A 15,701-nucleotide genomic window follows, 5' to 3' on the forward strand; every position below is an offset into this window, starting at 1 on the left:
TTCTTTGATGTCGTAAAGAAACAGCACTTGAATATAAATTTAATTTTTTTAGCAAGGCCGTTTTTACTTTTTGTGGAAAGGGTATACTCGCCAGTTTTGTCACGAGAGCACACTGAACAAAAGAGACAGGTCGTTTATAACCTGACGCATCCACTTTACTGCTGTGTCTGGTTTTTATTGGCTGGAACGGGACTTTATATTTTGTATTTGTCTTGATTGGCTAGTAATTTAGAACTTTTTAAAAGAGGCAAAGGCAGAGGAGGACAAAAGAAGGAGGAAGTAACTTGTGGAATGTTGAGAAAGGTAAAAACCCCTTTAAATAAGGAAGAGGAACAGGCTGTGACTTAATGTTTGTTTGGACTAGTGTAAGTATGTTAGGGCAAATATTTAGCCTAAATTGTGGAAGTTCAGAACATAAAGTACATTGACTTTTTTATTATGGCTAGCAGATATTTAAGAATGTTACCACAGGTCTTTGAATAAATTTTGGTTTTAAGAGTGTACATAGAGGTTTGCCGTGCCCATAGAATTCTTTAGTAGTGAGCAATGAGGAATGGTGCCAGGACCAGGTTGACTCTGTGTGAACAGAGTGATGGACAGCACAGATACATCCCAGATAAAGAAGAGCCTTGGGCTAAGCACAGGGTTTGGGACATATTCTAGAATGTATGGGAAGCCGCTAGACAGTTTGTAGCAGGGGGTCTTTACTATCAGGGTTCTTAAGTAGAAGCTGACTCTGGCTCAACAGAAAAGGTGTGTATTAAAAGGATGCTGTATAGCTCAGGGAATTCTAGGGAGGATGCAGAAGTGGCCCCAGGCTAAGCTTCCAAGAATGAAGCTCAGAACCAAGCTGAAAACTGGCCTGATAAGGAAACTACTATGACTGGGATTGCTACTGGAGGAAACCGCCATCACAACTGCTGGGACGCACTGGGGAATGGCTGCCACTGCCGCTGTTAACATCAAATCCCATATGCTTTTGCAGCCTCCTACATAATGCCAAACTTCCAAAAGAGCCTGTTTCCTTTTCCCTCGCTCACTTCCACATCAAAAGCTCATAGGGGTGTCTGATTGAGGAAGTCTGAGCCCCACACCTGAGTCCTGGCTACAAAGGAGACTGGGAATTTGGGGTCTGAAATCCTTCCTCGGGGAGGCAAGACGTAGAATATTGGAATTTCCTCCCGAAAAAGGGAAGGCTATTCAAAAGATGGTAGGAAGCCTTGAATCTGACAGGTGTACACTAACTACTAGGGGCAGGCTCAGATCTGTAATGTGAATCTATCACTAGAGATTTTGATAGGATGTGGGGGATAGATAGGGTTTCTCAACTTCAGCACTATTGACATTTTGGACCACTTAAGTCTTCGTTGCAAGAGGCAGTTCTGTGCATAGAATGTTTAGCAGCATCCATGGTCTCTATCCACAAAATGCAGGTAGAACACTCTCTCTCCCCAGTTGTAAGAACCAAAGATGCCAAATATTCCCTGGGAGGAAAAACCACCTTGAGAACCACTGGATTAGAGACCAGCTCTGTCTCTATAGAAGATTTTTAAAAAAATCATCCGAGCATGGTGGTCCCAGCTAACTAGGGAGGCTGAGGCGGGAGAATGCTGGAGCCTGGGAGGTTGAGGCTGCAGTGAGCCGTGATCACACCACTACACTCCAGCTTGGGTGACAGAGTGAGACCCTATCTCAAAAAATTAAAATTAGAAATAAAAAGAGGGAGAGAGAGGGACAAATTTGGGTGGGGGGTGCAGTAAGAATTTTCCCAATTTGATCCGTAAACTTCAGTAATTATTTGAATCTTTTATCACAAGAATGTGTTCACGTATTTATTGGATACTTAAGAAAAATGTTATTAGGAATATTAGCATCTGATCATAGTGAGGAATGCTGTTTTCTGCTGCAAGGGCTAGATAGAATACTTGAATATACTTTATTTCAGTGGCTCTCAACTGTGGCGACTGCCTGACAGGAGACATTTGGGTAGGAAGTTGTGGTGCTACTGGCATCTAATAGGTAGTGGTAGGGATGCTGCTAAACGTTCTTTTATTTATTTATTTATTTATTTATTTATTTATTTGTTTATTTATTTTTGAGGCGGAGTCTTGCTCTGTTGCCCAGGCTGGAGTGTGGTGGCACAGTCTCAGCTCACTGCAACCTCCACCTCCAGGGTACAAGCCATTCTCCTGCCTCAGCCTCCCAAGTAGCTGGGATTACAGGTGTGTGCCACCCTTCCCAGCTCGTTTTTGGATTTGTAGTAGAGACAAGTCTTTACCTCATTGGCCAGCCTTGTCTCGAATTTCTGACCTCAAGTGATCCACCTGCCTTAGCCTCTCAAAGTGCTGGGATTACAGGCATGAGCCACTGCGCCTGGCATGCTAAACATTATATAATAGACAGGACAGCCCCCTACAACCAAGAATTGTGTAGCTCAAAATGCCAGCAGGACCGAAGTAGGGAAATCCTGGTCTACTTGAATTGGACTCACACCACTGATTCCCAAATGTTTCAGAGTAATATCACACTGTCTTGTTTGTTTGGTTCCATAATACCCTTCATATCTCAAAAAGTCATACATATATGCATTTAAATTTTAGCATGAATTTAAATTCATTTTGAACTGTAATAATATAATGTGACTCCCTTCTAGATAACTAGTAACAATGGAAGGAACCGACGTGAGTAGGTTCATTTGTCAAAACCAAGAGAGCATCACCGCTCTAAATGGTTCCAGAACGTGGCTGGTGTGAGGAGTCACAGTCTGCGTCAGTCATTGATGTCCACCCAGAAATATCATTACACAGACATCAATGGAGTGTGTGGCCTGGGACAGAGCGAGGACAAGAGGAGGAGCTACTGCTGGGTGATAGGATGATTCTGCCAGACTTCTCCCCAGCCCTCCCAGGGTGAACTGTAGGATGACTCATTACCTCCAGAGCCACATGAACTCCAGGCAGCTGCTTCTGGTTAGAAATCAACTAGTTATTTCAAACAAACACATAAATCTGTGCTGTGCAGATTCAATTAGCAGCTCAGAAAACCAGATGGGTTGCCTAGCAACAGCATCCTTCCCTCTTCCCACCTTCTGCATACCCTGGGTTGTGGGTTGCCCTTTAGTGACCTTCCTTAAAGGGCAGCATAGTATAGTGGTAAAAAGGCAGATCCTTGAAAACGGAACACCTGGGTCCTGAATCCTGGCTCCACAACTTACCAGCTGTAATGTCTAAGCTTAGGCAAGTTGTCCCACCTAGCAAATGGAAATAACATTAGTTCCTTATACAGTCTTGAAGAGTATTTAGTGAATTGATATATGGATGGTGCCCAGAACAAAACAAACACTCAATAAATGTTAGCTCTTATTTTTCTCTACCCTATGTATCCTTCTTTAGGGTTTCCTTTTAACTAGATTTCACCAACACAAATATTGGGGGCAATAAGGGATTGGAACTCACAATGTCTTTTGCCCCAAGACTGCCTTATGTGGCGCCTCCCTCCATATCCACATAATCCCTCTTCCCTCCCACTTTTGTCTCCTACCAAGAATAATATAATTTGTCCTCCAATTTCAAAAATGTTTGATCTTCAGTTAGCTCTTTCTATATGGTTATAGCTCAGACATTCTAGAAACCAAGAACGGGGATGCTCAGTTCCCTAACACTGTCTCTTGACATCTCGCCTTAATGAACCAGTATTTCTACCTAGTTATTTATGATTTTTCTTTTGGAGTCTTAAGAGTGTTCCCCGATCTACAAAGACAAACACACTGTCAGCTATTTGACAGTGTAATAATTAATCTTGCATTTTAGATTGCCATCGTGAGTAGGCTGAAGAAGCAGGCATTGCCAGCAAATCTTATGTTAAATATGGAAAGCTAAAATAAACAGTGAAACTGGATAGGGTGCTGCTGGCTTTTGTTGTTGATATTTTTAAAGATGAATTTGGCAAAAGTGCCCTAAACAGCTAATTAGGAAGGCTAATTAGCTGATTTCTAAGGCCTCCTCCAAATAAAAGACAACAGACTAGCTACACTCTCTTCTTAGATCTTTGTTTCCTAGGCTCTAATTATTTGAGCCCCTTTTTCAAAAATTATTCTGTCCTAAGGCTGGGTATGGTGGCTCATGCCTGTAATCCCAGCACTTTGGGAGGCCAAGTCGGGTGGATCACAAGGTCAGGAATTGGAGAACAGCCTGGCCAACATTGCAAAACGCCATCTCTACCAAAAATTAAAAAATTAGCCAGGTGTGGTGGTGGCACCTGTAATCCCAGTTACTCAGGATTTAGTGAATTCATATATGGATGGTGCCCAAAACATAACAAACACTCAATAAATGTTAGCTCTTATTTTTCTCTACTCTAGATATCCTTCTTTAGGGTTTCCTTTTAAACAGATTTGAGGCAGGAGAATTGCTTGAACCCAGGAGGAAGAGGTTGCAGTGAGCCGAGATCGTGCCACTGCACTCCAGCCTGGACAACAGAGTGAGACTGCGTTTCAAAAAAAAAAAAAAAAGTATTCTATGTCCCATGTGAGCTGTACTGTTATTTACTATTTTTCCCCATAAATCAACCCACTTCCTAAAATGTATATAAACTCATTTAAAACGGAAAAGTTATATAAAGGGGAAACTTTTTAAATGTCCAAATAGAGGGTAACTGTAAAAAGTAAATACCATGAAAACTGAACTTTGTATACTTCTTAAAAACAAAACTGGTTTAAGATATCTTTGTAATTATTGACTTCAAATAAAAATAGATGAAATGCATCTAATTTATTGACACTGTGTGAAAACAGCGTAGGTGCCACCTCGTCTAATTTAATTCTCACAGTGGCTCTTCAAAGTAAATGTGAGCTCCACTTTTAGAGGTGATGGCTCTGAGACCTGGAAGTGAAGTAAATTGTTCAAGGACCCAGAGTTGGAATGGGTAGCGCAGGTCCAGGTCCAGGGCAGGCGAGAGTCCTCAGGACTGCAGGGCGAATCTCTACACCTTGCACTGTCTCTCTTCATCATTCTCATCCAAGCCGTCCTCCCCCTTCTATCTTGTGGCAGACTCCTGGAATACACTGCAATGATTCTGGGATTTTCACCAAAGATATGGTTAGACTTTCAGGTCTTTTGTAACAGGAAGAAAAAGTATCTGCATCAGGAAAGATACTGTTATTTTACAGTTGTTGGGTTTTTTGTTTTTGTTTTGTTCTGTTTTGTTTTTGAGATGGACGCTCTGTCGCCCAGGCTGGAGTGCAGTGGCGCGATCTCGGCTCCCTGCAAGCTCCTCCTCCCGGACTCATGCCACTCTCCTGCCTCAGCCTCCCGAGTAGCCGGGACTACAGGCGCCCGCCACCACGCCTGGCTAATTTTTTGTGTTTTTAGTAGAGACAGGGCTTCACCATGTTAGCCAGGATGGTCTCGATCTCTTGACCTCGTGATCTGCCCGCTTCAGCCTCCCAAAATGCTGGGATTTCAGGCCTGAGCCGCCATGCCTGGCCAGTTGTTGGCTTCTTTCTATAACAGAGAAAAGGAATTGAGAATGAGCAGGGGATGGGCCGGGCAGGGACCAGACAGTGAAGGTGGTAGCCAGGGAAGAAGATGGAGCCAAGAAGCTGCTTTGGAGAGGAGAGAAATGAAAGGGGAGACCTAGGACCCTGGAGAAAGAGAGAGAGAGAGGCGGCGGGGGAGGAAATTGATGTTGCCACTCGGGAAAATAGTGAGGAAAAGGTAGAAAGATGCAGAGGTGTTTTGTGATTTCTTTTTTTCCATGTAGTGCTTGTGATGTTGTCCTTGGTCTTCCGTATTGTCCTTCGTCTTCCATGTCTAGCTCTGTATTTTTTCTAAGGCACAGTACAATTTCAAGAGTTTCTCTGCATAGCGCCTGAAATCATCTTCCACACCTTCAGTAGCACATGCACGTGGGAAGCTGCCTCTGATGATCTCATTCATTTCTATGGCTTTAACTCCACCTTTTGGATGATGACTTAGACATTCGTATTTCCAGTTGACCTCTTCCCTGAACTCTGCCCACCTGACATCACCATTTAGATGTCGAATACCATAACTTCTGCCCCACTCCATTTCAGACAAACTGGCTCACCTTTGCAGTTCCCTCCACCTTTTCCTTTCAGCACTTTGCCTGCCTGGTTTCCAAGGGTCAGATCTCAGCTCAAATATCACCTCCTCAGAGACGCCCACCAGAGCATCCTGATAAAATAAGCCCATCTCCCCCAGTTGCATTGCTCCACCAATTACAAAACCACCTTACCAACGACATTCCCTTATTTCCTTCATAGTACATGTCACAATTTATACATTTTTGTTTATTTTATTGTTTGCTTACTTATTTTGTCTCCATCAACTAAAACATAAACTCCTTGTGGACAAAGATTTCGTCTGTTTTGCTGAAGAGAACTTTGCACATTGTTAGGTGCTCAGTAAATCTGTTGATTGAATGAATGGATTCATCTATGATGACTGACAATAAATGATTCCATGAACAGTGTCTCTACACTGTATCATTATTGATACGGCCACATGCTAATGAGTAGAATTTCACAGCAGTTGACAGTTTTAATAGCACATTCTCACATGTTATTATGTTTTTCTTCACCAGAACCTATCAAGGAAGTTACTATTTCTATACCCACTTTACCCTAAGGAAACTCGGTTCAAATCAGTAAATATAACTCAAGGTATAACTCCGCTGAAAAGCTGTGAGAGGTATGGACAATGCCAAGTGAAAGCATCTGTGGTTCCTTCCAGACTGACTTATCATCCTGATTTTCCCAGGACTATCCTGGTTTTAGTACTGAAAATCCTGCATTCTGGGGGAAACCAGGACAGTTAGTCACCCTGTCTTACCCAGAAAAGTGTAGATAAGTCATAAGAACTTCAGGCAATCAGGCTGGGTGTGGTGGCTCATGCCTGTATTCCCAGCATTTTGGGAGGCCGAGGAAGGCTGATCACTTGAGGTCAGGAGTTCGAGACCAGCCTGGCCAACATGGTGAAACCCCGTCACTACTAACAATACAAAAATTAGCCAAGCTTGGTGGTGTACACCTGTAATTCCAGCTACTCAGGGGTCTAAGGCACAAGAATCGCTTAAACCCTGGAGGCAGAGGTTGTAGTGAGCCAAGATCACGCCACTGCACTCCAGCCTCGGTGAGACTGTCTAAAAAAAAAAAAAAAAAAAAGAACTTCATACAATCAAATCCCTGGCCATCTAAAATACATGAATGGCCGGGCATGATAGCTCATATCTGTAATCCCAGCACTTATGAGGCCAATGCGGGTGGATCACTTGAGGTCAGGAGCTGGAGACCAGGCTGACCAATATGGTGAAACCCTGTCTGTACTAAAAATACAAAAAATTAGCTGGGCGTGGTAGTGCACTCCTGTAATCCCAGCTACTAGGGAGGCTGAGGCAGGAGAATTGTTTGAACCCAGTGGGCATAGGTTGCAGTGAGCCAAGATCACTCCACTGCACTCCAGCCTGGGTGACAGAGCGAGACTCTATCTCAAAAAATAAATAAATAAAAATAAAAATAAATTAAACACATTAACTAAAATGCATTTATCGGAGATGAGAGTAGCGTTGGGGTTTGGAATCTAAAAATGTTAAGTTGCGTAATAGTTGATGAACCCATCCACCCAACTTACGATTAAGGAGTGCTGGAACAGGAAGTCATTAACAACATTCTGAAAAGGAGCGGATGGACACTGAGAGATGCCAACTGAGGTCCTACCCTGAATGATAAAGATGGTAACTAGGTCAGCCCGATTGTCAAGCCTCATGCTTTCAGACTGAATCTGATGATCCACCACAAGTCCCAAAGGTATTCTGGGCAGTAGCAGAGCCATCCACTGCAGGCACCCTGACCAGAAGGAACCAGCTTCTGATTCCAGACAGGAAAATTCTTCCTCTTCCAATTCAGTTTAACACCGTTTGCAATCATTTTGGTAAAGTAGCCATCACAATTTCACAAGCTGTGTGTGTGTGTGTGTGTGTGTGTGTATTTTGCAGGAAGATAATTATTGCATAGGTGGCATTGTCTGTTCATCTAGGTAGATACTGTAGTGTTCATTCATGCCATTGGGTAATTGTAGTGAAGCAATTATGTATCACATTTTGAAAGAGGCATTAAAAAAATTCACCACTGAGATGAGTCAGACTTAATTATCTTGGCTTTTCAGCAGCTGAGTTTAAGGCGCAAGGTGGAGAACACATCAGCTTCAAAGGCAGAGGGAATTGAAGGTGCTCTCCAGCTTTGGATACTTCCTCGGCTTGAGGTAAGAATCATGAACAAACTTCGTGTCTCTGCCAGCCACGATCTCCAAACTGGAGATGTCCCAGATTTGGTAGGACACTTTAAACAGGCAGCTACCATATATCCTGGGTTATTATTATTGTCTGCCTAGAATTTTCTGTATCTTTGTTTGTGTGATGTCCCACCTGGAGGCTTCTTAGGCAAAAAGCTTTAGTGAAAACTAAACAGCCATAAGAAAGAGAAAAGAGTTGGTTTAAACCACCTACTTAGTTTTGTATCGTGGAACGAGGTTAAGAGGGTTGCTCAGTGATCTGGACTTATTTTTGTCTCCATTTCAGTGGGGAACCCAGCACAGTGGCAGAAAATTCTATCTTGTCTCTCAAAATCAGCATGGTTAGGACTAAGGAGTTGTTATAATCTCTGTGTTTTCAAGGCAGGTCTTGAAGCACATCAGTGACCTAGATCCTGCCAGAGCAAAACTTGCCACCCAGTTGCCTGGACTGTTGGACTTGTTGGTGTTAGGCACAGAGTTTTGGGGAAAAGATGTGGTGTGAATTCTCAAGGTCCTTGTCATTAGAGATGTTGCTATAAAACTAGATGTGAGGACTGGATCCCTTGAAATATTCCGCCCATATTCCGGAGCTATCGATTTAGACTTCTTAGGTACAGTCATTTTGTCTTAATCAATATGTTGGAATACCCTTCTCGTCTAGACTTCTTTAAACCTGTCAAACTTAATTTTTCAACCTGCGCCTCTGTTTTGAAGGCTACGTTTTACTCATTCATTACTCCCTTAATCAGTTTCTCCAGAGTCAGTCAAAGCTCTTGCCAAGGAGCAGTAGTAGTAGGCCCATCTGCGAGTTTCAGGTGTTTCCTAAACTGGACTGGCATTTTCTTATTCCTAGTTGTCAGGATGACTCACACAAGGACCATTTAATTTAAGAGTATTATTCTGACTGTATATTTGTATAGAAAAATAATGACTACTGAGATTTTGAATCTTGGAAAGAAGCAATTCCCCAGAAGCAACAAAATAGATAACTTGCTAGCAGGGTTTTTAAGTGATCTTGGATCCTAGTAACAGGCAGCTAGCCCTGCCTGCACTTGTCAGCCAAATTACTTAACCTTTTAGTAGTCATCACCTTGCTTGACAAGGTTCCTTTCCTCCCCTGCCCACAAGTTATCATCCTAACTGAACAATTCAACCAAAAGTTAGGTACAATTCACCCCTTCACACCCCAGTAATTTATTTCACTCACAAAATTTCTAGAGGAAAAATACGTTTTCCTGTCTGCAATGGTAGATTCCTGGATCTCCATCAAAGTGTACCACTTCAGAAACTTTTTTTAACCAAAAAGGGAAAACAGGTTTTACTGCTGGCAGGGAATTTAAAACTCTAGTTGTGTCCGAGAAAATAAGAAGGGATTTACACTGTGATGCTTGAACGTTTCTAGATGCTTATTGAATTTTTCCACCTTGAAAATGGCGTCAAGCAACTTCTATTTAAAATTCCCAGATGAAAATGAAAGCCCTAGCATATATAGAGTCATTCAATAAAAATAAATTCATCAACACTAGAATTAGGAACCAGAAGAACAAGGTTGGGTTCCCAGGTGCCTCACTTACTGTGGGATCCTGGACGAGTCATCAGATTCTCTAAGCCTCCACGTCCACGTGTCTAAAATGGGAGTAAGATAATAATAACATCTACTTCAAACAAGTGTGAGTTTTGTAAAGGGTAAAGAAATAAAAATTTATTATTTTAGTTGTTATTCCATTCACAAGTAATATCTCTTCTTTGGTTTATTATGTTCTTTTTCACTGTGGAAATGGAGAGCTCTATATTAAAAATATGGTGGTTTGTTTTTTCCTCTATTTTCCTAACCATTTGTAGAACCCTTCTTAGTGAACTGGAATCTTTTAAGTCACTCAGTTGATCAGTTAGCACATATTAATTGGGGTTCTTCCACGTGCCAGGCAGAGATATCATGTCTGCCTTAATTTGTACACAATCTAATAGGTACAAACATTTTGGTCTTAACATTCTTTCCCATTGCTTTCCATTGCTATGAAAATATTTTGGGTTTTTTGTTTGTTTGTTTGTTTGTTTTTTGAGACGAAGTCTCGCTCTGTCGCCAGACAGGAGTGCAGTGGCACAATCTCGGCTTACTACAAGCTCCGCCTCCCGGGTTCAAGCGATTCTCCTACCTCAGCCTCCTGCATAGCTGGGACTACAGGCGGGCGCCACCATGCCTGGCTAATTTTTGTATTTTTAGTAGAGACGGTTTCACCGTGTTAGCCAGGATGGCCTCGATCTCTTGACCTCATGATCTGCCCGCTTTGGCCTCCCAAAGTGCTGGGATTATAGGCGTGAGCCACCGCACCCGGCCTATTTTGCTCTTTTAAAACAAAAATCTCTCTAATGCCTATCTTGGCATAACACACTCATTTACAATTTTTAGCCAGCAGTGATATTAGCAAGACTGCTTTTCAGTTTGGCCTCGCCATATGTTAAAATGTGGAAATGCTTCTATACCAGTTGGTCAGTAGCCACTAACCTGAGTCCCAGAAGTGTTCTCCTCACTCACATAATTCATCTCTACTTATCCCCCTTTCCAGGACACCTTGACTAACCCCCAAGGGCAACTAAAGGATCAAGAAAGGCCCAGCACAGCAGAAGACCAACTGGACCTAGCAACTGCAGGAGGTACGTGCATCCATTCAGAGTGTTAAGATGCTGTTACTGTCACTCTGCCTTCCAGGACTTGGAGGGCTTTACACCCCCTTATCCCACTCACCACATTTCCTCCAACCTTCAGATCACTCATTGCTTGGCCAGAGATCGTCTTCTCCTACCCAAATCCCTTCCCCTCGGCTCTCAACCCTCCCATTTCCCTGTGCTTCCCTTAGTGCTGTCTGCACTCTGACCATCCTCAAGTGATCCTTTCTTAGCTCTGCTCCCAACACTGCTGCCCAGGTTCCTTCTGTAGCTTGTCCTGTAGAACCCAAACCAACTCTTCAGGGCGGAAATATCACACTGGATTCATAAGGCCATATCAGTGGTAAAATATTGAAATGCCTTAACAGCTAAGGGTAAGAAGCCATTACTCTGAGTGTCCCCCTCCTATTCCCAGTGCCCCCAACTACTCTGGCCCCTCCTGCGAGACATCCCCTGTCCTCCCCAAGATCTGGCACTCAACTTCCTGGCCCCTGCTCCAGGAATGTGGCCAACATCTGTTTTGATGGATGCCTGCAGTTTACTAGTACATAAATACTTTGTTTACCATCTCTGTGAAGAAGTGTAATACATGATAGAGTAAGGTAAGGGATATTCCTTCACTTATTATATTCATCAATTCGTTCTACCAACACTTAACAGTCACTCACTCTATCCCAGGTACTGAGCCAGACCTAGGACCTCCAAACCAGATGCAGTCTCTGCCTTCATGCACTTATATTCTGGCAGGGAAGGCAAATAATAAACCAAAGAAGAAACACACACACATAAAAAAACACACACACATAAAAAAACACACACATAAAAAATATATATTTTTATCAAGGGTTCAAGAGGAAATGAAATTAGCTCAGAGAAGTCATAAATGGCTTTAGAAAGAAGACAGTGTTTTAAATGGGCCTTAGGGATATGCAGGGTTTCTGCAGACGTAGGTGGAGGGGAAAAACATAGGCAATAGCATTAGGCAGAAAACATGGCATGTGTTTAGGGACCAGTAGTTCAGTTTGGCTGGATGGTGGGGTGTAGAGGGGGCTCCTGGGAGATCAGGTGAGGGATGTAATTAGGTTGACCCAGCCAGCCTTCTCAGACCTGAAGATGAACTTATGCACAGACAGGTTAAGACCTTGTTTCTAAACCTTTTGGCCTCCAGCAAAATACCCACATGAGCATTCACTAATCTGAGCACAGGCCCCCTGTATAAGTTGGGGAATTTTTGCACTAGACAAAATTCCAGCCCAATGGGTACATAGGATAGCCCTTCCACCTCCCACCCAGCTGCGTACACTGGTGTGGGGTTTTCCTAAAATGCTTTCCACTGGCTCTACTTTGTGCCAAGAGGCTGGCATCTCTCCAGAGGGGCACCTTTTCCCATTTCACACAAAAGCCCAAAATAGGCTAGCAGTGGCCTTGCCTGGACACTTCCATCCCTAATCAGACTTCTCTGTTCTTATCAAGTAAATTCTCTAGAAATTCCCTTTGTCTACATTGCCCCACTCCCACCTCCATGGCCTCGCCTTAAAGCCTACCCACCCCCCTTAATCAAACCTCTCACCTACTTTGGCCAAGTGCTCCACCTCTTACAATGACCTCTTTTCCTTCACCCAGGGTGTGCCTGAATCCTAGTCCTCTCTGAATCCTTACTTGGCCACCTGGCCGGACCCTACCCTCTGTCTAAACACATGGCCTTCACAGTTTCCTCTTTTATTTTATTTTGAGACAGGATCTTGCTCTGTTGCCCAAGCTGGAGTGCAGTGGCATGATCACAGTTCACTGCAGCCTCCACCTCCCAGACTCAAGCAATTCTCCCACCTCACCCTCCCAAGTTGCTGGGACTACAGGTGTGCATCACCACCCTCAGCTAATTTTTTATTTTTATTTTTTATTTTTTTGAGATGGAGTCTCGCTCTGTCGTCCAGGCTGGAGTGCAGTGGCACGATCTCAGCTCACTGCAAGCTCCGCCTCCCAGGTTCACGCCATTCTCCTGCCTCAGCCTCCCGAGTAGCTGGGACTACAAGCGCCCACCACCACACTTGGCTAATTTTTTGTATTTTTAGTAGAGATGGGATTTCACTGTGTTACCCAGGATGGTCTCGATCTCCTGACCTCATGATCTGCCTGCCTCAGCCTCCCAAAGTGCTGGGATTACAGGCGTAGGCCAACACGCCCGGCCTAATTTTTTATTTTTTGTAGAGATGGGGTCCTGCCATGTTCCCCAGGCTGGTCTCAAACTCCTGGGCTCAAGCAGTCCTCCTGCCTTGGCCTCCCAACGTGCTAGTATTATAGGCATGAGCCACCACACCTGGCCTACTTCTTCCTCTCTGACCACATCCACAAGGTCACCTTCCTGGGCCTTCCTTGATTTGTTTCATGTTTGTGTGTTAGCACAGTGGTACCTGCCACCTGTGAATCTTTTGCATGTGTAAATGCAGCAGTGATAGCTTACCCAGATTGTAACTTCCAAACTAGAAACAAGGCCTGTGAATGCATTACTCACTTGATTTTCATTAAAAGAAACCCAAATTACTGCTGCTGTTGGGGGCCTGTGCTTCATCTCTCAAGAAAATGTGATGGCATTAATTTGTTTGGTCTATTCAACAAACATACATTAATCATTCATGTATGCCAGGTATGGGTGATATAATGGTAAAGAAGATGTGGTCCCTCTCTGCAGAGAATGTTTATTTAACCAAAAATTTGTTGTGTGCCTACTATGTGCCAGGTATTGTACTGGACTCCAGAGTTATCGAAGTAAGACACAATCCCCATGACAAAGGGATAGACAAGTAAAAAGACAGTCACAATACCAGATGGTGTATACTAAGATCAAGGGCTTCCCCAGATGCTGGAGAACCCATAAGGCACACATGGCCCAATTCAAAGCTTGTGAAAGAGACTTCATTCATTCATTCATTCAGTCAGTCTGTCATTCAGTAGTTCCCTAATGGCTGCTGTGTGCCACGTGCTATTCAGGGTGCTGAAGTGACGAAGTCCTTCCCCACGAAGCCTAAAAATTCCAGTAGAGGAGACAGACAATACACACATCAGTAACTGGATACTACACTAGATGACGATAAGTGCTTTGGAGAAAATAAAGCAATGGTGATCATAATAACAGGGCCACAGGGAAAGTGTCCGTGTTCTGCATAGAGTGGCTAGGAAAGACTTTGCTGAGATGACACTTGAGGAGGTATCTGAAGAAGTGCAAGACCTGGTTCTTTGAGGAAGATTAGGCCAGGAAGAGAGGAGAGCAAATACAAAGATCCTGGCATACAGGCTACATAGATCATTAAAGAAAGATCAAGTTAGCCAGTGATGCTGGGACCATGAGAGCCAGGTGTATGTGTTAAGGACAGAGGTCAGTGAGGAAGTAGAGGCACAGGGTCATTCCATCAGCTACAAGGCCCTCTACACCTTGTAGCTGATGAAATGACTGGCGTTTACACTAAGATGGGGAACCACTGAAGGGTTTTAATGGGGGTGGGGAGTAACATGATCTAACTTTCATTTTAAGAGACTCACTCTGGCTGTGATGTGGAGAATGGCCAGAAAGGAGCAATGGCCAAAGCAGGGAGACCAGTAAGGAGGCTATCACAAAAATCTATGTGAAATGGTACTGGCTTGAACCAGGGTGAGAGGAGGAGTCCTGCCTGCAAACAGACAACACGGTGTGTCAGATGTTCTAATGGACGCATATGCATTGTGTAAAGTGTGGTGGGATCCCAGAGGAGAGTGTGATGAGCCCAGGGTAAAATGACTTGGTGAGGGAAGTTTTCACAAGAGGGACATGGAGCTGGCCCTGAAGGATGCAGATTCACCACTAGTCTGTGAAAAGCGTAGGTCAGGGGCCATGTGTAGGTCAACACTACACCCTCAGCACCTAGAACACATTCTGGTGTGTTCAATAAATGATTGCTGAATGAATGGATGGATGGTTGGGAGAGTGGTTCAATAAATGATTGCTGAATGAATGGATGGATGGTTGGGAGAGTGGATAGGTGGGTGGATGGATGGATGGATGGAAGGATAGATGGATGGATGGATGGATGGATGGATGAATGGATGGATTGAATTCTGGAAGTAAACAATAAAAATGAGAAAACCTAGAAATGTTGGATTTCATTGACCAAAGAGAAAGTCAAGAATAATAAAGGAACCATAACTGTTGGTTAATTTCAGATGTGTACAAAGACAATCCCAGTCCTCTGGGGATGTTTCCTCCTGTGGCATCTCTGCCTCTCATCCTCTCAGACCATTTACCCTGGAATCAAGGCAAGGATTACTCAGAGGGCACTTGACTATGGTGAGTTGGATGTTTTCAGAAGCCAGACCTCAGGCCCACTAGGTGGGGTCTGTGACCCAAACTCAACAGCTCATAACTTGGGCTGTCTCCTGACTGAGACAAGCTCTACTGTGGGGTGATCCAGTACCTTATGCAGAAACTCCTAAGATGGCTGAGAAGAAAGTGCTGCCTAAAAAAGAGTCAACTTGATGGGAGGAGTGTCCAAACACAGCGCAGTAAGGAAGGGACAGCGAAGCTATGTAACTTGCAGAGTCACACAAGCTATTCAGTGGGAAAGTTGGGATTCGAACCTAAGCTCTCTGGTAGTATCTATCTTCACACTGTTTATATCTATCTTTGCATCACCATATTGCAGTATTTTTTTCTGGCATTTTAGAGGATAAAACCTGCTCTTTGTCATCCCCAAC

General features: G+C 43.6%; 1 protein-coding gene across 3 annotated transcripts in view; it reads left to right on the top strand.

Moving 5' to 3' along the window:
• The window catches only part of BPIFC (BPI fold containing family C), a 61,439-nt gene that overhangs the window by 1,896 nt on the left and 43,842 nt on the right, over positions 1-15,701 (top strand). For 2 of the 3 annotated variants that reach the window (XM_001112428.4, XM_077949874.1), the window contains exons 2-4: positions 8,184-8,279; positions 10,877-10,964; positions 15,171-15,294. In XM_001112428.4, coding sequence (XP_001112428.1) covers positions 15,171-15,294 — 124 coding nt within the window. In that variant the 5' untranslated portion in view covers positions 8,184-8,279; positions 10,877-10,964. Of the gene's footprint in view, positions 1-244; positions 304-8,183; positions 8,280-10,876; positions 10,965-15,170; positions 15,295-15,701 lie in introns of those variants that run through there. The other variant, XM_077949873.1, reaches the window with a different exon arrangement.

The sequence above is a fragment of the Macaca mulatta genome, chromosome 10 (genome assembly GCF_049350105.2).
Source record: "Macaca mulatta isolate MMU2019108-1 chromosome 10, T2T-MMU8v2.0, whole genome shotgun sequence".
NCBI classification, from domain to species: domain Eukaryota; kingdom Metazoa; phylum Chordata; class Mammalia; order Primates; family Cercopithecidae; genus Macaca; species Macaca mulatta.